Raw genomic sequence first — 26,251 nt, 5'->3', positions numbered from 1 at the left:
GAAACCGTATAGTAACTACAGTCTTGTTCTTTGCTAATGCATGGAGTATATTTCAGCTCCTACCCTCCTAATACTCCAGGCTTAGATACATGTTGTTCCTGTTCTCGGAGGACACTACGGACAGAATAATTGATCAGCCACCTAAAGTAGTTATCTGTTGCTTGGTGTCCTGGGAGTGATCTGTGATCACTTTAGCTGCTTTAATAGATTACAGTGAAATTAATCAATGAAAACATTCATCTCATAATCTGGTCAAGCCCAGCGGCAATAAGGTAAATCCAGACTTCTTCATTTCAATGCCTTTGCGAAACACTACCTGTCATGTCTACATAGAGTGAATATGAGAAAAGCTCCCCAGTTGCATTTTCTCTACATTTTTGATGGTGTCATTTTTGCACACCTGCAGGACTCTTTAGCGCTTTAAGAAATAAAAATAGAAGTGCCAAGAAAGCAGGGGGCCCCTCAAATGTCCTGGGATCTCTCAGGGTTGGTGAAACCATTACATTTCATTTCAGTGGAAGCAATTTGCTGCAGAAAAATCATGAAGGTACAGCAATTTAAACAATAACTGTGAAATATAGTCCTGTTCACGTAGACACCATTTATTTGAGACTATTTGCACATACCATAAGAATGATATAAATGTGTGAAGTATTTTTGCATTATGCGCCTTTCAATGCCATTGGTTATCTATTTGCCTCTCTAGATCATCAAAGAAAGCAGAAGTCTACGATAAATGCATACTGCTCTTTGTCATTCTGATACTCTGATTTTAACCCAGGAATAATGTTTGCTGGATTTTGTCAATATAGTTTTGGGGGAGCGTATTTAAAACCACTATTTTCTTTGAGACTGTCAAGAAGCGGCATGTCAGGGAAGATTCGGCTTGTCTGAATTGTAGCTGCATGTCGTCCGTTATTCGGGATTGGCAGTCATGAAGGAATGCGGCTGCCTAATGAGTAAGATACAGCAGACCGCCAGTCTCCTCAAAGCTCCTCAAGAAAGGAACCATGAAGTAGCACAATACAAATTAGAAATGTAGTTAAAATGACACGTCAAGTAAATGCAACCCATCATACGAACTGTTGCCTATCATGAAGAATAAATAATTCTCAGCATCCCATCTGTCTTCAAAAAATGTTCCTCAATGGGGAAATTTCTTGTAAGAATGACATTTGCTTGTCTGACTCCCTCCTGTCAGTATTCAAGCCGGAGGAGCTGCGGCAGGCTCTGATGCCCACCCTGGAGGCTTTGTACAGGCAGGACCCTGAGTCTCTTCCTTTCCGTCAGCCGGTGGACCCCCAGTTACTGGGAATACCCGTACGTATTCGAACTAGTAACAAAACTAACCTGGTAAGGGACTGCACTGGCTGCCATTTTGCTTCAACTTCTCTCAAAATGTAGATTTTTTTTTCCTTTGTTTTTCCATCCTATTATTTATATATTTTTTTTCATCTCATTTCCCTGAGTTGCCATATTTAAAAAAAAAATGTTTTTCATCCGCTTCTAATTTGGCCAAATATGATTTTCTCCCATTGCATGTCAGAAGTCTGTGGTTTTGTGCATGTGTCGCTCTCTCCTCTTTTGTAAATCAAAGCAATGACTCTTTCCAAATATACACCTTTTTTGAACCACTAGATGAACATGAATACACTGACTTTAACAAAACCTCATCAACACTATGTCCATTATTAATTTCTCAGCCTGCTGTTACTAATTTATCACTTAATTTGTAATTACTTATGATATTACGCGACCAAAATATTGATCAAGGCTCAATAATTGATATTGCTGTGTTTTTCATAGTATACCGACAGTTACCAGCACCTGTACACATTCCACATGAAAACATTTTCACTCTAAGCAGTTCATGAGTCAGTTGCTTTAATTTATCACATTGATTTCTTTGGTTTTTCTTTTAAATCTGTGTTTTTTAGGATTTACTTTAAATTATGATTTATTTAGTTGTCATTCCTGTGCTCCACTGCTAGCTCTCTAGTTCAGTTCCTAACCAGTAGTACTAGTATGTTGGTGTTCAGGTGGGCAGTGTGAAGAGGTGGGACAGTAACATTACTTTTGGGCTATGAAATTGAATAATTACAAATTTTTTGAACTGTGATGAGCAAGTCCCAGGCTTCTGACTCACTGCTCCACAGTAAAGTGATGTTGGAAGACAAATATCCAGCAGCTCCCTCTCCCAAATTACCTCTTGTGTTCCAGGTTGTGGGTAGAATTGGCAACGGGTATTGTTTTGTTTGTCTGTGTCAGTGGATCACAGAAAATTATAGTTTTAAGATGGAGTAAAAGATTTTTTTTCTTTCGAAAATTTGGCTCTTATCTACCTTAAAAACCTTTACCTCAATCCAGCACCTGCTCTAAAGAATGATGTATGATACATAGGAAGTAACAAAAATGTTCTCATGTCACCTTTCCTCACAGTTTTTTATGAAATTCAATGTTCCTGTAGATCCGCACAAGAAATGGAACTAAACTTACTTGTGTTAGAACTGTTTCTAGCTACTAGCTTATTTAAAGTTGTTCTGGTCTCTAGTGTACCTAACTACTGACATCCCTTTTCACACATGCACTGCAGATTATCTACGATTGGAGTAAACAAGGAAGAGCCATGCAGATTAAGATGGTTACTTCAAGCTGTGTCATGGAGAACAAAGTTAGGAAAGATTAAGACTATTGGAAGCATCTTTAAGATGATATAAGATAAGATAGTAATTTATTGATCCCCATAGGGGAAATTCGTTGTAACAACAAGGGAAAATCTGAATAAGCAGGGTGAGAATGGAGCAAGTTAGGAGTTGTTCAATAATCACCTTAGTCATAAAATCAGTTCTTAACCTTACTTGCCACAGTGATCTAACAGCCAAAATATGAGCTGCAAGCTTGGCATTTTTGAAATATTTTCATGCCTCTGCTTCTTGAAACTCACACCTCAAATTTGGGACACCCCCCCCCCCCCATCCCAAGCCTCTGCATTACCTGCCCTCATCGCCGCTTCTTTCTCACCTGATGTGTGTCGAGGGAGGCGGATGTCGCAGAGGATGTCAGGAATAGAACCTGCAGCTCTCCGACACTGACCTCCCCTATACTCTGCTGGCTTTGACTCTGCCACCACGTTGCTGCTCATGCTGCTGGCATTGTTAATGCTGCCCACCACGACACTACCAACTATAAACCTGCCTGTCTGCCTTATTCCAATGCCACTGCTCTGTTCTTGGTTTTGCACCACGGTCACTTTCCTGGCCTTAAAGATGACCATTCTATCAGCTGTCAACCGGTGCAAGTGCTTTTGAGAAGAAAAAAAAAAGATAAATGGGGATCTCATTATTGCAAAGATGGGCTTCATTTGGAAACTGTTATCTCTCAAGACGCTAAAGGTAGTCGTTCTTTGTCTCTACTAGCAACAGAGGACCTGGCAGACGTCTGGCAGTTGGCCTGTCCCTGTTGCCGCAGAGACAGGGACTAGACTATTAACATAGGGTGCAAAGCGGAGAGCTGGAGGGCAGAAGTTGTCATGTCTCTCTGTTTGCACACGAACCCTCTTCTCTGCAGTGCTCAACAACATTATCCCCCTGCACCCTCTTCTCTCCCTACTCTGGTCCTACCTGGTGAACGCCAATGATGATGATGGCGGTGCTCTTCTCCCTCATCTCTCTCGTCTCTGTCCAATGGATGGCCGCATTCTTCAACCATCTCGCTGCTGTTTCTGTCAACTCAACTCCTGAACAATAACCTCGACCCGTCCTTTCAATCTGGATGCGTCCAATCCAGGACTACTTTGACATCGTTAAGAACCCAATGGACCTGTCGACCATCAAGCGGAAGCTGGACACAGGGCAGTACCAAGAGCCGTGGCAGTACGTAGAAGATATCTGGCTGATGTTCAACAATGCCTGGCTGTACAACCGCAAGACGTCTCGTGTCTACAAGTACTGCTCCAAGTTGGCCGAAGTGTTTGAGACAGAGATCGATCCTGTCATGCAGGGCCTGGGATACTGCTGTGGCAGGAAGGTAAGGCCTGAATATCTCGATGACACGGGTGCAAAACTCAGCCAAAAAAGTTTGCGGCTTGTACAAATAGAAATGATGACCGCTGTCACTTGGACACGTTTTGTCGACAGAGAGGAAGGCGCACAGTAGAAAGAAGTTAATGGGCAGAAGAAAAACAATGGATCAAATGAATTACTACTCATAAATGGCACAAGTTTGCATAAACCTGAAATTGATTTTGACACTCTCTGTGTGCAGGAGTATAATGACATTTTGGCTGGGCAAACATTATTTTCTGTTCGTTTCATACACAAACACAGGGCAAGGTGATCTCCAGGCTACAAATGACTGTGCGTGAAAGCCAGTCAGCATTCGATACTTTGGCTATCTTGCTCCTGGCTTCCCTTTGCTGCCTGCTGTATTGACTCCATACTGGCCCAGTAGGGACTGAGATACATTTTCAATACCAATACTATTTATACCCAAATAGTATGTGTATCAACCATCTTAGGTATACCAACATGGACATATATTGAGTTAATGCTGTAATAACCCCCCCCACCACCATTTACTAATTGCTCATTTTCCACATATATCTGTGTATTGTTTTAACATTTACCAAGAGGAGAGTGACATACAGATACCGATGAGGAAAGACAATTTGGACGTGGTAAAAAAATTTAACCTGGCCAATTCATACTCTACTTCTGTTGGAAGTTTAGCAGCTCAGGTTGATTTGTAGTGAAAGTGATCAGGCACCGCAGGTGTCTTGTTTATGTGTCCTGTTAATTTCAGTCAGAAGAGATGAGACTGAAGAGAAGGTCAGGTTGAGGCTAAGATGACTGATCCCCCAACGATGTCGTCTCTTTTGTCGTTCCAGTTTGAGTTTTCTCCCCAAACTTTGTGCTGTTATGGAAAACAGCTGTGCACCATCCAACGTGACGCAGCTTATTTTAGCTATCAGAACAGGTAAGGGCTGTTTAACACATCAGAAAACATGCATACTTGAATATGAAATAACATAAAAAGTATTATTTAAATTCTACTCTGAATGTTTCGTGAGTGACAATAGCTTTGGATGTATTGTTGGTTTTATTTGCTTATATTGATGATTTTTTTTTCTATAACCATTAGTATAATCACAGATGAATTCTAGTTTTGCTTCAAATTGTTACCAGGAAGCCATCTCCATTTTCTTAGGTCATCTTTTTTAGGTTACAATACATTTTCATTCATAAAGTGGGCTCCGGTCTACAGCAGTAATTTTTAATTTGTTGCAGCATAGGCTCACACCTTAGTTAATGGTAAATCACCTGCACGACTAGAAAGGGGTGTCTGGCTTTAACCCATGTAGAGGCTCCCACTTTATTAATGAACTGAAAAGGATGATGGGTCTTTGTTGCTTACCATATTTCTTCTTCATCCACCCTTTCATGTTACGAGGCTTGATTCCTCAACCACATCCTCTTTCACAGCTCCTAGTGACCTCTCATGTTGCTGTAATGTTATTGTTTACCACTGGACGTCTGACGCTAATCTTTGCTTCGCCTTGGCTCTCTGTCCTCTGTTGGTTGTTGTTCACATTCTGTCTGTCCCTCTACCCCCCCCCCCCCCCCAACCCATTGTCCTCGTCAAAACCTGTAACGATTTATTTCACGCTTTTTAAATATTCATTTTGACCTCCCCTCCCATCTCTCCCCCTTCCCTTCTCTCCCTCCTTTTTTAACGCTTGTGATGTCTGCATTGGCCTGCTTTGGTGTGACCAATCATCCACTCTGAAATTTGTGCTCAAAATCAAAACACCCGCCCATACAAAAACCCTGCATCACGATTGGCTGCTGCCTCCTGGCGACGACCTACCTTGCCCTCTGCCTCCTCCTGTGTGTCCACCCACTGGCCTGTCCTGCCCTGCCCTGATTGGCGGCTGCTTCTTCGTACCCTCTCTGTGATTGGCTGTGCTGATGGCCAACGGTGTAGTTCACCAAAATATGGGCTTCTTGCTGACAGGTACCACTTCTGTGAGAAGTGTTTCAACGAAATCCAGGGTGAGAGTGTGTCCCTGGGGGACGACCCCTCCCAACCTCAGACGTGAGTACTGTCTTTGAGTTCCTCTTGCTGTGCTTTTCCTGTCGGGTTTCTGTCCTCGTCCAATTTTGTGAGGTCAGCTTTGCTTTTAATCTTAATGTGCGATATTGGTTTTAGCACCTTCAAACATGTGATGACCCTGCTGACTAAGCTGCAACCTGTTGTACCTGTAAATGTGAAAGATTCGCCGATATGTCAATTCTTTATGGCGCGCAGAACAAACATTTGGGAAAACATATGAATATGAAAAGGGAAGGTCACGGCATCAATATACTGATTCGGGTGTCTCCACCCTGGAAAGAGGGTTCACTTTGCCACACACTCCTGTGTTCACCATAACCGAAACGTAAACATAAGTTAAAATGCGCATTTAATCCCTTTAAGCGTGTGTAACTGAGGCTCAAAACTCACCTGCAGAATAAATTTTCCCTGTTGCAGCACATGGAACAGCCTGAATACTGTCTGAATCTGTGTGTCAAAAAACCTTCAGCCAAAATAATTATTTTCGATGATCTGTCACTTGCTTTCACTGAACCAGTACTTGTGCGCTACAAATTCAGCATGTGTATCCGTTAAACTGCCAAAACTTCAGATCGCAAAAGTTGACAGTAAATGTTTGAAACATTTTGTTAATGTCAAAATGTGCCAGTGTAACAAGAAACGTGTTCAACAGAAGGATGAAAAGTTCAACCGCATGTATGAAAAACATCTGATCCTGAGTCAGCGGTTGCTCCAGTGAGGGCTAGTGGACCGCACAAACCGCTGTCTATGTTTAATAGACAGGTTTCCTTGATTTTGGCATATTTCCCACTGAAGCTGTTTATTTACTATGCTCCTTCATGTTTGAAAAGTCCAAAAAACATTGATCAAAAGCAGCTGTGAAGTAAAACCACCAGCTGCACTTCAAGTTCTACTTTATTTTTTACAAAAGAATCAGCAGGGGTTCTTGTTTTATAGTAGTTGTTAATCTTTTATATAGAGGGAGACCTTAATTGGACACTTGCCTTTTTTTCTACTTACATAAAACAAATTCTGCTCTCGCTTTATTTTTTTACATACCTTTATTCCTAGTCCCAGATTTAAATCTTAAATTGTCGATTTTTTGTTAAACTGTTTAATAGGATAGATTAACCTTTTTGTTTCAATGTGTATCTAGTATAGTTTTAAATTAACATTTTTCCAGTGCTTGCCTGGTGTCTTTCTCTTTCATCTCATTTCTTCATCATTACGTTTGAGTAGAAAAATAGAAAAATTTGCTGAGTAATGTTTATATATGAAAACCACAGCCGTGTCAGCCCCTGAGCTTCGGCAATTTTACACAAGCAATAAAAATGTCATCAGACAGCAGCTCTGTCTTTTAGAACAAACCTTTAAATGAAACCTGAAAAAAACACAACTTTTAACTCAGATATTGCCGTCTATAATTTCAAGTCTATCAAAACCCAGCTTTGAACCATGTAGTACCCATTGTTCCCTGCTGAGTCCTTCAAAGAGTCGGAAAAAAAAACTGACAGATAGGAAGGACAACGTCTGATTGAAGTACACAACCACCTACAACTATGATGGTTTCAGGTTGTTTGAAATGAGAGACGTGCGTCATTTTAAATCCTTAATGTTTTCAGTGCGACTCAGCATTAGGTGTGTAAAGCTCACTTCTCTGGCGGGACAGACTTGTCTTTCGGGGTCGGATAATTGATAATTCTGAAAAGCAGGAATAACAATGAAAACCCTGTGTTGTCACATTTCTTCATTCACACAGTGTTTTTGTTGGTCTTTCTCACAGGTCCATTAACAAAGACCAGTTCCAGCGAAAGAAGAATGACACGCTTGACCCTGAGTTGTATGTCCATTCTTTACCCTTTACTGTTTTTATTCAGCAGTCATGTATTGTAGCTCGGTCAGTCGTCCGATGACATTTTTCATGCGCCATAGGCCTCATATCAATGTTCTTTGTGTGTTGTTTAGGGATTTTATTGCTCCTGTAGATGGATGAGCCACATATTTACACGACGCGTTGCCTTATTAATTTTGAGTTTTGTATCTGTCTTTGGCTTTTCTCTCTCTCTTTTGCTCTCTCTCTTTCTCTGTCTCTTCCAGGCTTGTAGAATGTAATGACTGCGGTCGTAAAATGCACCAGATCTGCGTCCTGCATAATGAAACCATATGGCCATCAGGGTGAGCTTAAGTCGGGATCCATCTGAAATATTCTGTTGACTTTTTCTATACGCCAGCCAACAAAATTTGTTTTTGTTAACCAAGTTCACATTGACACACTAGCAGCAAACATAAATATCCACATAGCAGGACCGGCCAAGAGAACACACATGCTCACACTTAAACCAACATCAATGACATAGCCTTTGTGCTGATTTGCAACCGCTTCATCCCGCTGTTTCGTGTGGTTGTGAGAGACTGAAAGATAATCTACAAATGAATTATTTATGTCTTCCCTCTGATAGCTTTGTATGTGACAACTGCCTGAAAAAAGCCAATAAGACGCGCAAAGAGAACAAATACGCAGCCAAAAGTAAGTAAAATTGGTTGAGATTTTTTTTTCTTAGTGATTAGTGTACAGTATACAGTAGTATGAAAATTGCAAAATTGATGTTTTGCAGGGCTCCCACAGACAAAACTGGGGAATTTTTTGGAGACGCGAGTGAATGACTACCTCAAGCGGCAGAGCCACCCTGAATCTGGCGAGGTCACCATCCGCGTGGTCCATGTGTCAGATAAGGTGGTTGAGGTTAAGCCAGGCATGAAGTCCAGGTAGGAGCTCAAGTTCAATTTTAGATTTTAGACTGTCGCTGACGATGTGTCCAAGAAACTGCATCACAAGATGTATCTTAAAACCGGTATATATGATGTCGCTGTCAAAATTGGTAGATTATTTCAAGTTTTTGAAACGATTCGCACGCAGCTTATATGTAATCCAAGCTTTGTGGATACTCCAGGCCCTCTTTGTAGGTACTGTATAGAAAAGTAGGAGAGGCCGGGCTTTGTATGTGATGCACGGACATATTTGTGGCCGACATTTCACATCATCATACCAAGATTAGGAGCGCTATCACTGGAGGTGATGTAGGCTTTGAGACGCCTCTATCGCTACCGTCAGTAGCTTGTAAAATATCTGATAAACTGTTTGGAAGGAAAGCAGAACCGGCAATATACCTCAGACACCAGGTGTGACTTTAACGACTGCCAACTTGGACTGCCAGCTGGGACACAGATTTTTTTTTTTTTTTTTTTAAACCAAACAGATTGATTTTACAATTATTTTATTTCTGTTAAAGGTCATCATCTGATGTTGCTTTATCAAAAGACTCGATATGAAAGACCGAAAAAGCCAGGTTGCAGAGCTCAGACTGAATCCCTTGAATCATCAGTCGGGTCCCATTGAGGCTGTGATTTGTTTTAACAGTCTTGATCGCCTCGTTTTGTCGCCGTGAATGTCCCCGTTCTACGTAAACTCACCTCCGTCCCCAAGGAAGCTGGAGCAGGATAGCAGGGTCAGTCTGCCGCTGCAGGATAGGACCCTCATCTGTTTGCACACTTTCTTGGAGCCATGTGATCCAGGATGCAAGCGCTTCTGAGCCTTCAGATGGAAAGGAAGTTTTGGGTCCTGGCTGCCAGACTATCAGCCTCTCCTGTAAAGTTTGAGGCTGTTCTATATGAAAACAACTAAACTTAATAATCCAAAGGTAGAAGGAGAACTGAGAATTGTTTTTCAGGAAAATTGCGGTCCATGGTCTCTGAATTTTTAGATTATATTTGTAATAAGCAGCGAAGTAGTGTCTTAACTGAAAACAAGTAAGATGCCACCAGGTGAGTTTATTCCATTCAAAGTGAAAAGGTGCGATCTGGAGACGCGCAGCTCCTCTCAGACCAGTGTTCTTGGGGGGTGCCTATCTCTCCCCAATAACTAAATCATTGGCACAAGATCTCTGTTGCTAAGCAACAGCTGGGTGGTAGTTCTAGACCAGGGAAAAATATGTTTTGAAATGAGGAGTATACAGTAAGAAGTACATAAATGCAGTTATTCTGAAGGGTGAGAAATTCATAGCGCAAGATTAATTTCTCTTCAATTTCTCTGATCAAGTATGTATAGCGACTTTATGGCTTTTATACATGTGGTAATTAAACAAATTATTATAAGTACCCCAGAACTTGGTACTGGTTGATACTTGAGAGGCGGCAACATGTAGCGTAAACCACACCGTAGCTTAGTGATGATGATTGGCAAATGAAAACAAAAAGCCATATTGAAACTTTGCTTGAATCTATAGGAAGTGCAAAGTACAATCTGTTTCACAGCTGTTCCCCCCCATTTTTCCCTTTTGCAGGTTTGTCGACAGCGGAGAGATGTCTGAGTCTTTCCCGTATAGGATGAAAGCCTTGTTTGCATTTGAGGACATCGACGGAGCAGATGTGTGTTTTTTTGGCATGCATGTTCAAGAGTATGGCTCAGACTGCCCGCCTCCCAATCAGAGACGAGTGTACATCTCTTACCTGGACAGCGTGCACTTCTTTAAACCCCGACACCTCAGAACTGCTGTCTATCACGAGATCCTGATCAGCTACCTGGAGTATGTAAAGAGAATGGGGTAAGACAAAGCCCTTATACCTCCTTAGAAGTTGTCAAAATCAGGCATGGTGATACCATCCACTTCAATCAATTGGCAGATTTGTGTTGTGAAAAGGTGAAAGCTGCACCGTATATGAGCCCTCTTTTCAGGAATTTACATTTGTTTGCATCCTCTGTCTCAGGTTTACGACGGGTCACATCTGGGCCTGCCCGCCCAGCGAAGGGGACGATTACATCTTCCACTGTCACCCAGCGGACCAGAAGATCCCCAAGCCAAAACGCCTGCAGGAGTGGTACAAGAAGATGCTGGACAAGGCTGTTGCCGAACGCATTGTCCACGATTACAAGGTCAGGCTTGTTTTGTTTCGTAATAACATATTCATCGTTAATCTCAGCAGCAGTTTTTCCCCTTCACATTTGAATACTCCGCAACATAAAATGACCCTCGGCTCACAATAAAATCCCAACATTTCACTTTTGTAACCGACTGTTTTTTTTGTTCATTCAATATCAGTTCACTGTTCGCTTTGTAGCCTCAGGCATATCTCCTGCTTATAATTCAAACGAAGTCTTTTAACATTCCCAAAACTACCTCTATTAAAGTAACCCCCTCACCCCCTGCATTTCCTCTCAGGACATCTTCAAACAAGCAACAGAGGACCGCCTGACCAGTGCCAAGGAGCTGCCATACTTTGAGGGCGACTTCTGGCCCAATGTGTTGGAGGAGAGTATAAAAGAGCTGGAGCAGGAGGAGGAGGAGAGGAAGAGGGAGGAGAACAGCACCTCCAACGAGAGCACAGATGTACATACGTTCTGCATGTTCCCTTTGAACCCCCACTTGCTTTCCCAGCGAAAAAAAAAAAAGATGTTGTTCATGACAATCTATTGTATAAAAACTGACATTAAAATTGCTTCCAGGCCTCGAAAGGAGACAGTAAGAATGCCAAAAAGAAGAACAACAAAAAGACGAGCAAGAACAAGAGTAGTCTGAGCCGAGCCAATAAGAAGAAGCCGGGGATCCCTAACGTGTCCAATGACCTGTCGCAGAAACTCTACGCCACCATGGAGAAACACAAAGAAGTACGTACGGCTTATCCTCGTACCATGTTTTATGGTTCAGCTGTACTTAAACAATGTCATTAGTATTTATTTGCCTACAGGACATCAACTCTGTGAATGACGTTATTCTCGTTCGCTGCTGTTTGGAATTGCTTAAGTACTTTTGGGGCTCAATAGTGCTGCCAGAGGAGTTCGTCTCATCTGTGCTTACCGAAGTCTAATAATGATATCCTTCACCGGCAATGAAGCAGAGGAGGTGGAAAGGGCCATTTGGAAAAACCCACAACCTATGAGATGATTCTTTATTCGAGCCACTGCGGGGAAATAGCACTGATTCAGCAGCATGTAGGAAGGACAATAAAAAAAGTCATCAAAATAATATAGCCAAAAAATAAAAACAAATATCCTTAAAATCAGTATATATCAATACTTACTAAATAACTGCATAATACTTGTCAAAAATGTTCTTGCATATTATTGAGGTAGTAACACTGTCTATGAACAACTGCTCAACAGAAAAAAAAGTCTTGCTTTCTGAATGCAGCTAGTTCTTTGTTTAACCCTTGCCCGCGCACACATCTCGGTGGAGGCGCCTTGCTTTTGCACTGCTAAGACAAGATAATGGTTTTGTGAAGCGATTCTGGTGTAATTTGGATACTAAATCTCATTCCCAAGTTCTTAAGGGCTGTGGCACGTCATGTTTTTAGATGAGGAGCTTGTGAGACTGAATGGCTCCATCGCTTTTGTAAGAACGAAGAGGCAAAGTAAAAATGGAAAATAGTTGAACATTCTGAATTGAAATCGTCAGATCCCAGCTTTCCAAACACATTTAGAATCTCTCGCATTTTATCCCTATGATATGCATATTCATATTCAACCTTGATTCAACTATAGAAATGTCATGTTGACTATCCGCCTAAGCATTCCTATAGTGATGTGAATTTTATGTGGATGTTTTAGGAACTGATTTTAAACTGGTCCAACAGGGAAGAGAAAGCAGTTTCCTCTGTTTTAAATGAATCCAAAGACAACAATATTAAATACATGTGATAAAAATTGATGGGGGAAGGGTTAAGATGTGAGGTTGGAAGTATGGCAGGCTTATTCCACAACACAAACAAGAGACAAGTTAAGCTAATGTAAGAATACTTTCTTGGATAAAAGAACAGAAAAAGATGTTTCATAGAAATTTGAGGGGTTTATAGCAGGCACTCCTACTCGCTAAATGATTTAGAAGACGTGGAAGAAAGTAGAGCCACAAAACACAACCTAATGGACACAGAAACAATTTTATAACAGGGAAAAATAATGACCTTAGCTCATTTTGTACAATAGGGAACTACTGTTACACTAAACTTAGATATCTAATTATCAGAAAGATTTCATCTGCAATTGAGAGTGAATCCAATCTATTGATTTGATTGTCTCTTGTAGTGTCTTTTACCTCAATATGTTTCTGTTCTTTTATTGTATTCTTTATATTCGTTATAGACCCCGTGTCAAGAATATCCTATTTATTATCATGAATCAAAAGTGAAGAAAACAAAAGACTTCATCAAAATGTTATTGGTCACATTTTATTTTTTTTTTTTCGCCCTCAAAATCAATGAATTCTTGTTAGAATGAATGGTGATGTGAATATTGATCACAGTTGTGCTGATACTTTTGGCCATAATGCAGTGCCACCTCCAGCTGATCTTGTCCACTCTGGTTGCTAGGTCTTCTTTGTCATCCGGCTCATCGCTGGACCCACCGCCAACTCACTGCCCCCCATCACTGACCTGGACCCACTGATGGCCTGTGACCTGATGGACGGCCGCGACGCCTTCCTGACGCTGGCGAGGGACAAGCACCTGGAGTTCAGCTCTCTCCGGAGGTCCAAGTGGAGCTCCATGTGTATGTTGGTGGAACTCCACAACCAGAGCCAAGACCGCTTTGTCTACACCTGCAATGAGTGTAAACACCATGTGGAGACCCGCTTCCACTGCACAGTCTGTGAGGTGAGAATCAAGACCCTCTGAAATCTTGACTTTTGTCCAAGCGGGGAAGTCACGCAAAGTCGACACCGTTTTCATTAAATGATAAACGAATGCTAAACTGGAAACACACAACCATGGGATTGCACACAGTCAGGCATTAGTAAAGACACCAAAAAGCCAGTTCTTAGGTGCAGCTTTTAGAGCGAGCAACAGTGCTGGCAGAACTTTTTTATTCAATGGAAAGATGAACAACCTCTCTGACACAGAGACAACTGCCTTATCTCAGCTTCTTCTCTCTAGCACTGACGAGCAAATTAAATACCATTCAACACAAGGTAACCTCGTCACTACTATCAGTTTCTAGACGCAATCAGCTTCCAGTTGTGATTTTTACTAGCTAAGCTGATACACGTATCAATATGCGAATAGTGACAAATGTAATACTACATGACCAAATGAAACAATAATGTATAGGTTCTTTGGATCAAGAGGGCGGGAAGTAAAGAGCTTTTCACTAAAAGACACAATTGAAAAACTTTGAAAGTCTAATTGCCAAAAGTGTGACAAATTTGAGGTTAACTTTCTTTCAAGTTATTAAATGTCTCTGACATCACCAGGCCTTCAAATTCTAAAAATATCTGAACCCCAAAATATTTAATAGTCAATTAAAAAGCTATATCTCAATGTCCAATGACTTCAAACTACAAGGCCTGGATAGTCAGTCCTTGCTTTTATTTCTCTGTTACGCAAATCCGCTGTCATCTTGTAGCCAGAGTGATCCCTGAGAGATCCAATAGAGATTTTGACTGTAACAAGCAGAAAAAGAAGTAAATAAAAGTAAATCATGTCTCAAAACTGTAATCAGGGGAAAAAAAGTATACAGCTGAGAGGAATGTTTCTCCTAAAACAAACAAAACTCAGGTTATGTGTCGCTTGGAACACGTTACTGCGAATCTGCTGCAGGCTGTATCACAAGGTGACCAGTGATCGGAAATGAGAATGGAAAGTCCAGCTGATGAGAACTAGTTTTCACCGGTTTCCTGTTGTTCCGTTCCCCCTTTCAGGACTATGACTTGTGCATCACCTGCTATAACACGAAAGGTCACGAGCACAAAATGGACAAACTGGGGCTTGGGCTGGATGATGACAGCAACAACCAGTCTGCGGCCGCGACCCAGAGTCCTGGAGATTCTCGTCGTCTCAGCATCCAGCGCTGTATCCAGTCCCTGGTTCACGCCTGCCAGTGCCGCAACGCCAACTGCTCCCTGCCCTCATGTCAGAAGATGAAGCGCGTTGTTCAGCACACAAAAGGCTGCAAGCGCAAGACAAATGGTGGTTGTCCCATCTGCAAGCAGCTTATCGCTCTGTGCTGCTATCATGCCAAGCACTGTCAGGAGAACAAATGTCCCGTCCCGTTCTGCCTGAATATCAAGCAGAAGCTACGGCAGCAGCAGTTACAGCATCGGCTTCAGCAAGCGCAGATGTTGCGGAGGAGAATGGCAAGCATGCAGAGGGGGGGGCAGCCTGCTGGAGGGCCACCAGGAGGACCTGTTGTGGGTCTTCCATCGCCGGGGAACAACTGCACGACTGCACCCAGTACACCCACATCCGTCGGAACTCAACCTCCCACTCCACAGACCCCGACTCAGACTCAGAACCTGCCTCCGGTCCAAGGAATGGTCCCCCAGCAGCCGCAGCCGACTGGGATGCCCACACAAAGCAACATGCCTCCTCAGCACCTCCTACATCAGCAGTTTCAGCAGATGCCGGTCGGTGGTGGCGGCGGGGCGGGAGGCATCATGAGTTCCCCCCAGCATCAGCAACAGATGCTTCCTCAGATCCAGCAGCAACAGCAAAGCGTGGTAGGATCCAACCATCAGCAGCTCCAGCAACACCCCAACAGTCTGCCTCCGTACGGCAGCAGACCTCACGGTCCCTCTGGGATTCAGCAGTCACAAGGGAAACAGGTCCTTGGCCCCAATGCCAATCCCCAGCAGCAGGCAAGTGGCGCTGTGATGCCTGGCGGAGTTGGGGTCCAACAGCCCACCAACCAGCCCCAAGGCCAACCCACAATGCCACAGCAGCAACAACAGCCGCCCTCCGGACCCCCACCAGCAGCCGTCGAAATCGCAATGAAGATCCAGCAGGAGGCTGACGCTCAGAGAAAAATGGCACTGCAGAGACAAGCAGCCCAGGCCAATGCAGGTTTGATGCCTCCTCACCCCCACCACCAACAGGTCCAAGGACCTCAGATGGGACTCGGCCACTCAAGGACTGTGGCAATTGTCGCACCTCAGGGCATGCCACAGCAGACCCAGGCAGCAGTGCAGGCTGCCAGGGCCCACATGGATCCGCAACAAGGTGTCGGACCCGGGATGATGGTGGGGCCTGGTGGGCCCTTGCAGCAACAGCCTCCGCAGGGTAACCTGCCTCAGGGCCAGCTTCCCCCTCAGGTGCAGCTCCAGCAGCAGAGGATGGTCGCTCCCCTCCAGAACCCGCAGCAGGCGCAGCAGTGGGCGGGCCAGGGGATGCCCCCTCAGCAGAGGCAAGTCATGATGAACCAAATGGGCCATCCCAACATGATGGCAGCTCAGCAGCAGCAGCAGCAGCAACAGCAGCAGCAGCAAGCTCAGGGCCACACTGCTTTGATGAATATAGCACAACAGCAGCAACAGGTTCCAGGTGGTGGGGTCCCGGGCGGAGCTGTACCTGGAGCGGCTGGTGTACCGGCAGCTGGTGCCGCTGGGAGCATACCCCAGGCAGCTCTCCAGGATCTGTTACGAACTCTTCGCTCGCCGAGCTCGCCGCTCCAGCAGCAGCAAGTCCTCAACATCCTACGGTCCAACCCACAACTCATGGCTGCTTTTATCAAGCAGAGGGCCTCCAAATACAAAGGGGGGCAGGGGAGCCCTGGTGGACCAGGGGGCGTTCCCAGAGGTCCTGGACCTACAGGGGGCCCTGGGGTTAATGCGATGGCAGGAGGAGGCCCCCAGGTGAACATGAATCCTGCAGGCGCCGGCCAACCCGCAATGCACATGGGGGCTCAGGGGGGTTTGAATGTCAACATGACCACCATGGCCCAGCTTCAGCAGCAGCAGCAACAGCAGCAGCAGCAGCAAAGGCCAATGCTCAGTGGGTTGCAGCAGCAGCAAGTGGCAGCTCTTCAACAGCAACAGCAGCAGCAGCAGCAGCAACAAGGGGTGGGGCGAGGAATGCAGGGCCAGGGGCCCCAGATTGCAAATCTTAAAAGTCCCCAGTTTAGAGAGCTGTTCATGAGGCGCCATCTGCAACAGCAACAGCAGCAACAGCAACAGCAGCAGCAAATGGCAGTGAATCATGGTCAGTTCCAGCAGCCACAGCCACCGCAGGGCCAAGGCTACATGGGACAGCCAGGGATGCAGCCTCCCTCCGTGGGACAGGGCCCGCCTCCTAGTCCGCAGCAGCACGGCGGTCCTCCGGGCCAACAGGGGCAGGGCTACCCGGGGTCTGTAGCCCAGCAGCAGGCCACAGCTGCATTGCAGCAGAGGCTCCAGCACCAGCACCACCTTCAGATGCAGCAGAATGCCATGGGTGGCATGCCAGGCGGCGACACGGGGCCTGGTTCAGGGGGTGGAGTAGGGCCTCAGGGCCCCCAGACCAGTCAAAATGCACCCCCTGCATCCTCTCAGGCCCTTCTCCAGCAGGCCCTCCATCAGAGACTGCTGCAACAGCAGCAGCCTCACCTCGGCCCCGGCGGATCACCAGCTCAGCACAGTAACCCCATGAGCCCTCAGCAGACTCAGCAGATGGCCCAGTCCCCACACCCCCAACTCCAGGGCCAGGTGATGTCCACCTCACTGGCCAACCAGGTGCGCTCCCCCCAACCCTCACCGAGACCCCAGTCCCAGCCCCCACACTCCAGTCCATCCCCGCGCATGCAGCCCCAGCCTTCGCCTCATCACATATCCCCCCAGATGCAAACGGGCTCCCCGCACCCGGGCCACCTGAGCCAGCACCACCCGGGCATGGTGGTGCCCCCGCAGCAACAACCAGCCTCCCAGCAGCAACAGAACTCTATGGATCAGTTTGGGTCAGACCAGAACGCCATGCTGTCTCAGCTGAGTGGAATGGCGGGTCTCCACGGGCCGGGCGGTGGCAGTCAGGACCCACTGAGCCAGAACCTTAATCACAACCCTTTAGATATCATGTAAGATTTCTACTTAACGTGTCAAGCGGAGCTGGATGAGCTCTGGTTCTTCGCACAAACTGCACTCATTCAGGACAGTGTTATCCTTATTACTTAGCCTTTCTATTTTATACTATTATTAAATGTTATTTAAAATGTTTTCAATAAAGATGCATTGAACTTAACTTCCTATGGGAGATGAACAATAAATCAAGATGTTAAATAAATTAGAATAAATGAATTGTAAGTTATTGCTGTTTAATATATATATTTTTTTTCCCAATTGTGGACAAAGGGGGGACGGTTTGTCTAGCGGCCCCCTCCTCCGCCACAATACAAGAAAGGTAATATTTTAAGGGTTATGGGTGGGTTAATAGGGGTACTCCTCTTTTTTCTTTTTTTTTTTTCTTTTATCGGACAATATTTCCAAGATTTTAAAAGTGGTCAAGAAGTAAAGATGAATTGAAATAATGCAAAGAACATTTTCTAAATAGTTTTATTGCCCATTATTCAATCTTTGTTTTGCTGAGCGTGATGGATTATTAATGGCGTGAATCCAAACAAGATGCATATCTTCTTTTCTTTTTAATGTTTGGGTTTGTTTTATTTATTTTATTCAAGTGGAGGGCGGGGGTTGGGATGAGGGTGCTTCATACCCGGAGACTTCTACAGTTCGTATAGAAATATATTTTTGTTATTGACTGTTAAGGGCGGAGCGGTGGATGTTTAGTTTCACTCTCAATGTCTGTAGTCGGCTCTGTCCAGCTGGGAGTCAGTGTCAGTGTTTAGTTGCAGTCGAGGGTCTTGCCGTGGGTCTGACATGTCGAACGGACGCAGTGAGACATCCCGGGCCCGCCATCAGCCATTGTGTACGCCCTCTCCTCCGAATGTGCACGCACTGCCTCCTCTAAAGACACTTAGATACAGAGCGTTGGAGGCTTGGGGAGGGGGGCTGCATACCTGTGTGCCTGTAACCTTTCGAGTACTTTGGCTGGGATTTGAAACATGCATGGGGTTTGGCTCCTTTAGTGTTTTTAGGATTCTACTGTTTGGAGTAAACAGGAGATACTGATCCAAATGAACTGTGTTGCACAGAAATGAGGAGAACGGAGACGGTCTGTTTCTTTCTGCCTCGTCCCCTTTGCTGCTTCCCGTGGACTTTTGCCTCCTCATCCTCTCGGCGGGGGAGCTGGTCTCCCACTGCTCCCCCGCCAACACCCTAACCCCTGCCCCAAAGTCCATCCTCTTTAACTTTCCGCTAAGAACTTTGGGAGTTTAATTTAATATTTTTTACTGTACAAAGGAAAACACAAACTGTGGACTTAAATACTGTTTTTATAATAAAATGGAAATGACCAATACAGAGATGTCCCGAATGTGGCTGGTTCTTACAAAGGACAGACTGATGCCGCTGAAACGTCCGATTTGTAGAGTGAAAGTATGAAATTTACGTGGGTCGAATTTGATGATTGATGCGCGACTAGTTTCAAAAAACCCACAATTTATTAGAGCCGCTTTGTCTTTAGTTGAGCACAGAAATACGTCTCCAATACACCTTCCATTTTTCCCTTTTCCACCGAGAGTTCCATGTTGAAAAGGTCAAATAGATTTGAAATTCAACAAAAGATGATTTGCACAAATATTTAACTTATTACACAAATTTTGTTTAATGAGCTGTTTCACACCTGTAGATTACACAAGGCTGTTTTTTCTGTGATAGTATACACAGGTTTTTTATTTAACAGCATTGACAACCTTAAAAAAAAAGCAATCACCAAAATTGCCACTGTTGTTTAAAATGTGATTTTCAAAACAAAAAAGGAAAGTAATTGAAAAGTTGCTCAAGACCACCTGGAAATCAACAGGTGTTGGAAAAAAATTCTTGTCCCATTCAATTGATTTACAGATTCTTCAGTGTTTATATAAAGCAGGTCTGAACATAAAAAGGTAAATGATTTACATTTAGAAAATCTCAGTTATATATTTGACAACTTCCCAGTCAGGCAAAAACAACCAGATTTAGTAATAATTACATTTCTGTTTGTCCTGCAGTCTTAGTGATTAAAGAGAAAATTCCAAGCTACTCTTTTCTGTTGATCTACTCTTGAAGTGACTAATGAACTTCATTGTGGAGAATTCCTCTAAGTTCACGAAGTAATTCTTAGAACATGCAGCTTTTATCATTGAAAATGTGTGTGTGTGTGTGTGTGTGCGTGTGTGTGTGTGTGTGTGTGTATTTGGCATTGTACAAGACATTTTCTCTTTCCGAGGTTCAGCATCTTTTACAGATCAACTACAACAGACGATAAATAATCTTATTAATTTTAAGTGTAATTTCTTACTGTAATGCTCCTTTTTGTTCCTTTATTTTGATCCCTTTGAGCTCATTTACACATGTTCAATTCTCCTGTTTTGGGGCCAACAGATTCCACGAAAAGATGCAAGGAAAGAAGAAAAACACTGGCTGGAAAAAAAAGTAGGTGAAATCTCAGCTTCAGCTTTTCCTTATCGTGACCCCTCTTCCTCTTCCCTGTCCTACTTTCCTCAACCTCCTCCTCCTATATTGTTAAAAATTGGTATATTTAGCGGATAATGTATCTTTTCTAACACCAAACGTGGACGTAGAAGTGTTAGCAGGATCTTTTTCCCCTTAAAGGAGAAACGGAGCACAAAGCGTTGATTTGTGTCTAACTTTAAAATGTTCAGTTTAATCAGTTCTGCCAAATGTGTTGACATTGATTCGGAGATCAAACTTAATTACTGTGTATCAGCCTGGTAGGGTTATTAATCAGTCTGTCTGTGTTTATCACAAACTTGAACATTTTATCCAAAGGGAATTTCATCTTAAACTAGCTTAAGGTTATAGCAAATAAGCTAATATCAAGGTTGACCAATCGTGAGCACTTTAAATCGACGAGATGAACTCCCGTCCTTTCTCGCGAGTTTTCGTGGTGGGCGTCTCTTCCTCTGTTGACATTCTGACCGAATCAAATTCCTTTCTTAAGGAGAAAATTGTCTTGCACTCATTTGCGTCACTTACGGTGACGTCTCTCTCTCTTTCTCTCGCTCTCTTTTTTTTTTCTTCTTTTTTTTAAACCGTTGCGCCCTCTCGTGGAGGCAAGGGGGTTACCAATTACGGTTTTGTATTGTGTTTTTAAAAAGTCGTTACAAAAACCTCACTTTAACTGAATTATGACTGAATTATGACTGGATGAGGGATGTTTCAAAGCAGCACAGGAAACAAATTTACCATTTTAAAATTCACACTAATCAGAATAGATATCTGACAATAAGTTCATGCCTGAACATATATATTTTTATCTCCAAACTCTGTTTTGTTTGTTTTTAGAAAAAAATTATTGGAGCATTGAGATGTCAATGAGCATAATATATATGCCCAGTGCATTTATGTTCAAGTGAAATGTTATTTTTTTATGATTAATACCATGCATTTTCAATACGTTCCATCCTAAATATAATATTGAACATGTTTTTTTTTCAAGATTGCACTCTATTACTTTGCGTGTATAATGCAAAGGTAAATATTATATTCTGTAAAATTTAAACAAACAAAAAAAGACAATACAGTCAGTTACATTATGGAGACTATATAACTGGTGGGACCAGGTTAAAGGTGAATTATCAGCAACATCAAGAGTAACTACAGCAGAAACAGGCAAAACACCTGACTCAGCCAGAGTCTGGATGAAATTTGAGCCTCATTCCCTTTTTTTTTTCAATTTTCATCATGACCAAAAATATTCTCAGGTAATTGTAGTAAAAATGTGTTATCTCAGTCATCAATACATCTATTCCTAAAACTGTTCACACACACACACACACACACACACACGCACACACACACACACACACACACACACACGCACACACACATATATACTGTCTTGTCTCATCACTCAGTGTCAAACCTGCATCCTGGAGTTTTCTCCTGCCGTCGTCACACAGATGAAACACGCAGCTCTTTTAGTACATATTTATTGGAAATGCAGTCAAAATAAAAATCGACTTTTTTTCTCAAAGAGAGGACGTTTGACAACACGCGGTCGTCCGAGAAAGACTGATCCAGACACTTAAGTGACATAAGTTAGTTCAGCTTATACACGTGACATGCAATAAATAACAGTTGCTCACTAGCGTCTAACCTAACGCACGTTTACATCAGCTACACGGCGGAACGTCGGCGGTGTAAACTCCAAGCTCTTCTTTTGAAAACGCACAAAAGGCTACTGAAAAGAGTGGACTATTAATTGGTCATACAAAAATAGAACCAGGCAGCATTTTATACTTGAAAAATAAAAGGAAAAAAAAAAAAAGACAGCAAACACACCAGTACTTTATTTTAGCGTCCGCTCCTCCTTGAAAAGGATCTCACTTGAGTCTCTTCTTTTTTTTTTTTTTTTTTTTTTTTTTTATTTCTTTTGTGACAGAAATAAACCTTTCGGGCGAAGCGCAGAGACAGAGTCTTGTGCGTGAGCAGCACAGGCGGGCAGGGCATGCAGTTTGCAGTTTGCACCGTGTGAATACTGGAAAAAAAGGAGGTTTTACAAAACATCGTACGTAAGAAACAGGCCCCGAGGAAGTGATCGGAGCGCAAGACCAACGTCTTGCTGGAAAGCACTGAGGACGAGCGAGAAGAGTAGCTGCATGGAAGTAGTAGTGTTTCACTCGAAAGGTGTGCATCGGTCAACCCTTTGACCCCGGGAAGGAATCCTGCCGTCGGGCCGAAATCGGCCGACGGGGTTTGATTCTCGGGGCAGGTAGAGATCGGGACTGAATCGAGGAGTTTGAGGGAAAATGCCTGCTTCAGTTAAAAGAAAAAGGGTCAAAATTTGCAATGAATTTCATTCTTTGTGTGGAAAAATAAATACGATGAACTGGATGATTATCAAAGTAGATAACGAATCTCGATTTTTTTTTTTTTTTTTTAATTACCAAAGACATTCTAAAAAACTTAAAAGACAAAGTGAGTTTTCAACTTATGACAGCACAGAGAATGTTTAACATTACCTTCGATTCTTGGAAACATTATTTCAGACCGGGACTTTTAATCTGGCCGATTAAAAATGAGGCAACTCTAATCTGATGATTGGTCAGCTTCTACCGCTGGGAGCTAGTGTGTCTGCTGGGGGGGGGGGGGAGGGAGGGGTCGGGCTTTCTAGCACTCCTATGAAATGAGCCACAATATTAAAATCACCACTAACTTTCAATTCAAAGGCAATAAATGTCTTCGTCAGATTCAGCAGGAAGTGTAAACATCTCACAGACACGACTATATACAGGCTCCAAATCAGTGGCGAGTCTAATTATGGTTAATTCACCTGCGTCGCTTCACTCAGTAGCCCTTAAAGAAACCTTCCGCCATTGCCGCCTCCTTGAACGTCACCGTCAGCGTGTTGATGGTCACCTCTGTCACAATCACCTTCCCCGCATGCTCCGCTGCAGGAGGGGGTGTCTTTCTGCCAGCACTCGTCACCGAGATGCTGTGATTGTCGCCCACGGGTTCCTCTCCGCCCGCTTCCGCAGCGCGGCGGGCGGGGTCGCCCGCCTCCTCGCCGCCGCCCACGTCGACGCCCTCTCCCGGGTCCCATCCTGACTCTGCTACCTCCTCGCCTCCGTCTCCGGGAGACCCGTCCCCGGCCGTGACCCCGTCCCCCGCCGTCACCTCAGAGGCACTGTCCTTTGATTGCTCGCACGCAAATGTTTGATTGTGGGTTTTATCAGACATCTCTCCCTCCCGACCGCCCGTCCACGAGCCCACCAGGTTGGCCTCAACTTTCTCCTCCTCCTCCTCTTCCTCCTCTCCCTCCCCCTCCGTCTCCAGGTCCTGTCGCTCCAGCAAGGGCGGGGAGCTGCATTCTGACTGACCTTCAGGGGAAGGAGCGGAAACAACCGTTTAGTCACGTGGTTTAGGGTCCCGTACGCCGTTCGGTAGCGGCTCCGGACAAACCCACCGTACAGGCTGTCTTCGCGTCTCTCCGTGGCGGCGGGTTCAGACTCGTGCTTCTCTTCTTCGCTGGTGCCCCCCCAGTCCTCCTCCATCGGCTCTTCCTTCTTCCTGCGTGGACGGACGGGTTTGGCGGAGGGCCCCTGTTTGACCCCCCGCTGCCTGCTCCTCCTCCTATCCGGGTGGCAGTACATGCCCCCGCGCTCGCCCTGATCCACATCAGTGCTCATAGAGCGGGTGAGGGACAGACGCAGACGGGGCGGGGGCTTGTCTGGGACTTTGTGTGCGCTGCGGAGGTCCATGGCGAAGATGTTCTGGGGGAGGGAGAGGGAGGCGGGGCGGGTGAACAGGTGGATCATTAGCGCCGCAACTTCTGCGTTAATCACGCGCAGTCAAGAAACGCAAACCTAATTGTAATCTAATCCAGTAATCCACGACGGACACGAGAGAGAGGTTTCATCCTCGGATTAAAAAGCCCGACGCGGCTCGCGAAACAACCTCATCGCACATCAAATGTGTAGTAATCTAAATATAGTCATCTAAAGATAGTCTCCAACCCCATTTGATAAACGTGTGATAAAAACTCCCGGGCTGTTGTAGGGTGTGATTTTGTGAAGTGTCGGAGAGCTGTTGAAAAGATTTAGAGTCAGCGAGGAAGCAGGACGGGCCGCAAAGAGTTGGAAGAGTGAGATTCATGACTAGGCGGTTTTTGCTCTATCGAAGAAATTAGCGGCAAATATCTAATATAGAAATACTCTTAAGTTGACCACCGAGAACACATCACTCTGCCCTGCCTTTTTCCTAAACTGAATTCATGTGTGGGACATAAAATTACATTTTTTTTATAAGTTTCCCGACCAACAAGTGACTCGATTAGCATTCTTACTCTTGGATTCACTTTCAGTTCGGTATCATCCGACTGCTTTTGACGCTCAGCGTTACCGCAATGCTTCGAGTACAATTTGACCTTTTCATAATATTAATTTTTATCATGCTCCGGATCCCTGAGACCCTGCGCATTAATAACATCCCACATTTCATAATCAAACTTGCTGATCGGATGACAAATATTTGACAACACTCTGAAAAACAATTACAATAATAAGAAGCGAATTTGTTTGCGTTTAGCACCAAAAGCGAAGGACACAGAAGTTGCCGGAAACGAACGGGTTAGACGAGAAGATTCTGTGAAATTAGACTTTTTAGTTGAGCGACAAGGTCTCGGTTTCAATTTCGCAGCAACAACACACTAGCGGTGTGACCTCTGACCCCGCTGAAACCGCTATTGAAAATATCTCCATGAGAATTCCGATTTTTGTTTCTAGCTTCTGCATATTAAGCAGGGACACGTCCGAGGATGTGCGGTCACAGTCGCGGGGTGTGTTTTCTCGTCTCCAGCGCGTCGAGGACCGGTAAGTAGCTCTGATGATGTCACGGTTAATGTCTTTTGGACGATGCTGACATCATATTATTGATTTGGTACGTGTTCCCGGATTCCAGGAGTGATACAATCACCGGCCGAGTGACAGTAAAAGAAGAAGAACAAGGTTCTACCCGCAGGACAAGCCTCCTGGGTCTGAGACCTTTTCGGCGGTACGCCAGAGCTCGGATCTTCTCCTGACTGTGAGAACAGAGACGACGGGACAGAGAGAGAGAAGAAACTCAGGGTGAGCAGCCTGACACAAGACAAACAAAAAAAAAAGGGGGAAAAAAAGAAAGCAAATAGGAAGAACTGTGGAGTTACTCACTTCTCCTCATAAGCCAGGACCAAGCGAGGGTCCAGAATGTTGTCCTCTGGTTCCCAAGTACTGTACCTGCCCGCGCGCACACACACACACACACACACACACCCGGTGTGAGTATCTAACTGGTGTTTTGTGTTGAGAGGATGTGGTCAGCAGCCTGATGAGTCAAGTCTTACTCACTTGGGGGGCCATCCCTGCCATTTTAGTAGATACTCCACGTTTCCCTGAAGGGACACAGGAAGGGGGAGGGCGTTAGAGGGGATGCAGCACAAAGTTGAGCAGCTAGTTGTGTGTGTGTGTGTGTGTGTGTGTGTGTTTAAGAGAGCGAGTAGTGCGTAAGGGGGGGATATAAAAGGATGCCTGTCACTTTAAAGTGTGTAGGGAGGGAGGGAGGAAGGGGATGGCGTGGGGATGGAGGGGTGTCCGTGACCCCCCCCCAGCTCCATCCCCTCCGTCAGACGGTGTTTTTCTAGAGAATGACGTCAATGACAGCCGGGGCCGGGTGGCCCTCCGCGGCGGCTCCTCGCGGTGACGCTACCGCACATGGCCGCCGGGCTCCTTCCGGAGCTGCGGGGCCGAAAGGCGGGGCCGCGGGGAAAAACATGTCAACAACGTGGGATTGCGCAAAGTCCGAGCTCCGGAGCGCTGAACAATAACACGGCAAGT

At 44.6% G+C, this 26,251-nt stretch overlaps 2 protein-coding genes and 1 long non-coding RNA gene across 4 annotated transcripts in view; 2 read left to right on the top strand and 1 right to left on the bottom strand.

Annotated features, from left to right (window-relative positions):
• ep300b (EP300 lysine acetyltransferase b) overlaps positions 1 to 19,238 on the top strand; it is a 42,990-nt gene extending 23,752 nt beyond the window's left edge. The window contains exons 17-30 of one of the 2 annotated variants that reach the window (XM_086170570.1): positions 1,202 to 1,320; positions 3,787 to 4,026; positions 4,886 to 4,974; positions 6,013 to 6,093; positions 7,874 to 7,930; positions 8,188 to 8,265; positions 8,550 to 8,617; positions 8,706 to 8,856; positions 10,431 to 10,691; positions 10,855 to 11,020; positions 11,307 to 11,474; positions 11,591 to 11,752; positions 13,450 to 13,731; positions 14,775 to 19,238. In XM_086170570.1, the coding sequence (XP_086026696.1) occupies positions 1,202 to 1,320; positions 3,787 to 4,026; positions 4,886 to 4,974; positions 6,013 to 6,093; positions 7,874 to 7,930; positions 8,188 to 8,265; positions 8,550 to 8,617; positions 8,706 to 8,856; positions 10,431 to 10,691; positions 10,855 to 11,020; positions 11,307 to 11,474; positions 11,591 to 11,752; positions 13,450 to 13,731; positions 14,775 to 17,900 (5,048 nt within the window). In that variant the 3' untranslated portion in view covers positions 17,901 to 19,238. Of the gene's footprint in view, positions 1 to 1,201; positions 1,321 to 3,786; positions 4,027 to 4,885; positions 4,975 to 5,982; positions 6,094 to 7,873; positions 7,931 to 8,187; positions 8,266 to 8,549; positions 8,618 to 8,705; positions 8,857 to 10,430; positions 10,692 to 10,854; positions 11,021 to 11,306; positions 11,475 to 11,590; positions 11,753 to 13,449; positions 13,732 to 14,774 lie in introns of both variants that reach the window. The other variant, XM_086170569.1, reaches the window with a different exon arrangement.
• A 2,617-nt stretch (positions 19,239 to 21,855) lies between these two features.
• The window catches only part of cbx7a (chromobox homolog 7a), a 5,348-nt gene continuing 952 nt past the window's right edge, over positions 21,856 to 26,251 (bottom strand). The window contains exons 2-6 of the mRNA XM_086170568.1: positions 25,766 to 25,809; positions 25,589 to 25,654; positions 25,395 to 25,461; positions 23,848 to 24,154; positions 21,856 to 23,761 (exon numbers count right to left, since the gene is read on the bottom strand). Of these exons, the coding sequence (XP_086026694.1) occupies positions 23,229 to 23,761; positions 23,848 to 24,154; positions 25,395 to 25,461; positions 25,589 to 25,654; positions 25,766 to 25,809 (1,017 nt within the window). The 3' untranslated portion in view covers positions 21,856 to 23,228. The remainder of the gene's footprint in view (positions 23,762 to 23,847; positions 24,155 to 25,394; positions 25,462 to 25,588; positions 25,655 to 25,765; positions 25,810 to 26,251) is intronic.
• LOC147220892 (uncharacterized) overlaps positions 26,044 to 26,251 on the top strand; it is a 23,167-nt gene continuing 22,959 nt past the window's right edge. Inside the window, exon 1 of the long non-coding RNA XR_015107940.1 lies at positions 26,044 to 26,245. This is a non-coding gene — a long non-coding RNA (uncharacterized LOC147220892). The remainder of the gene's footprint in view (positions 26,246 to 26,251) is intronic.

Source organism: Fistularia commersonii, chromosome 23 (assembly GCF_037954325.1).
Source record: "Fistularia commersonii isolate RoL2024-O1a breed Wild chromosome 23, RoL_Fcom_v1.0, whole genome shotgun sequence".
In the NCBI taxonomy this organism is placed as follows: domain Eukaryota; kingdom Metazoa; phylum Chordata; class Actinopteri; order Syngnathiformes; family Fistulariidae; genus Fistularia; species Fistularia commersonii.
This window is presented reverse-complemented; position numbering and strand designations above follow the sequence as displayed.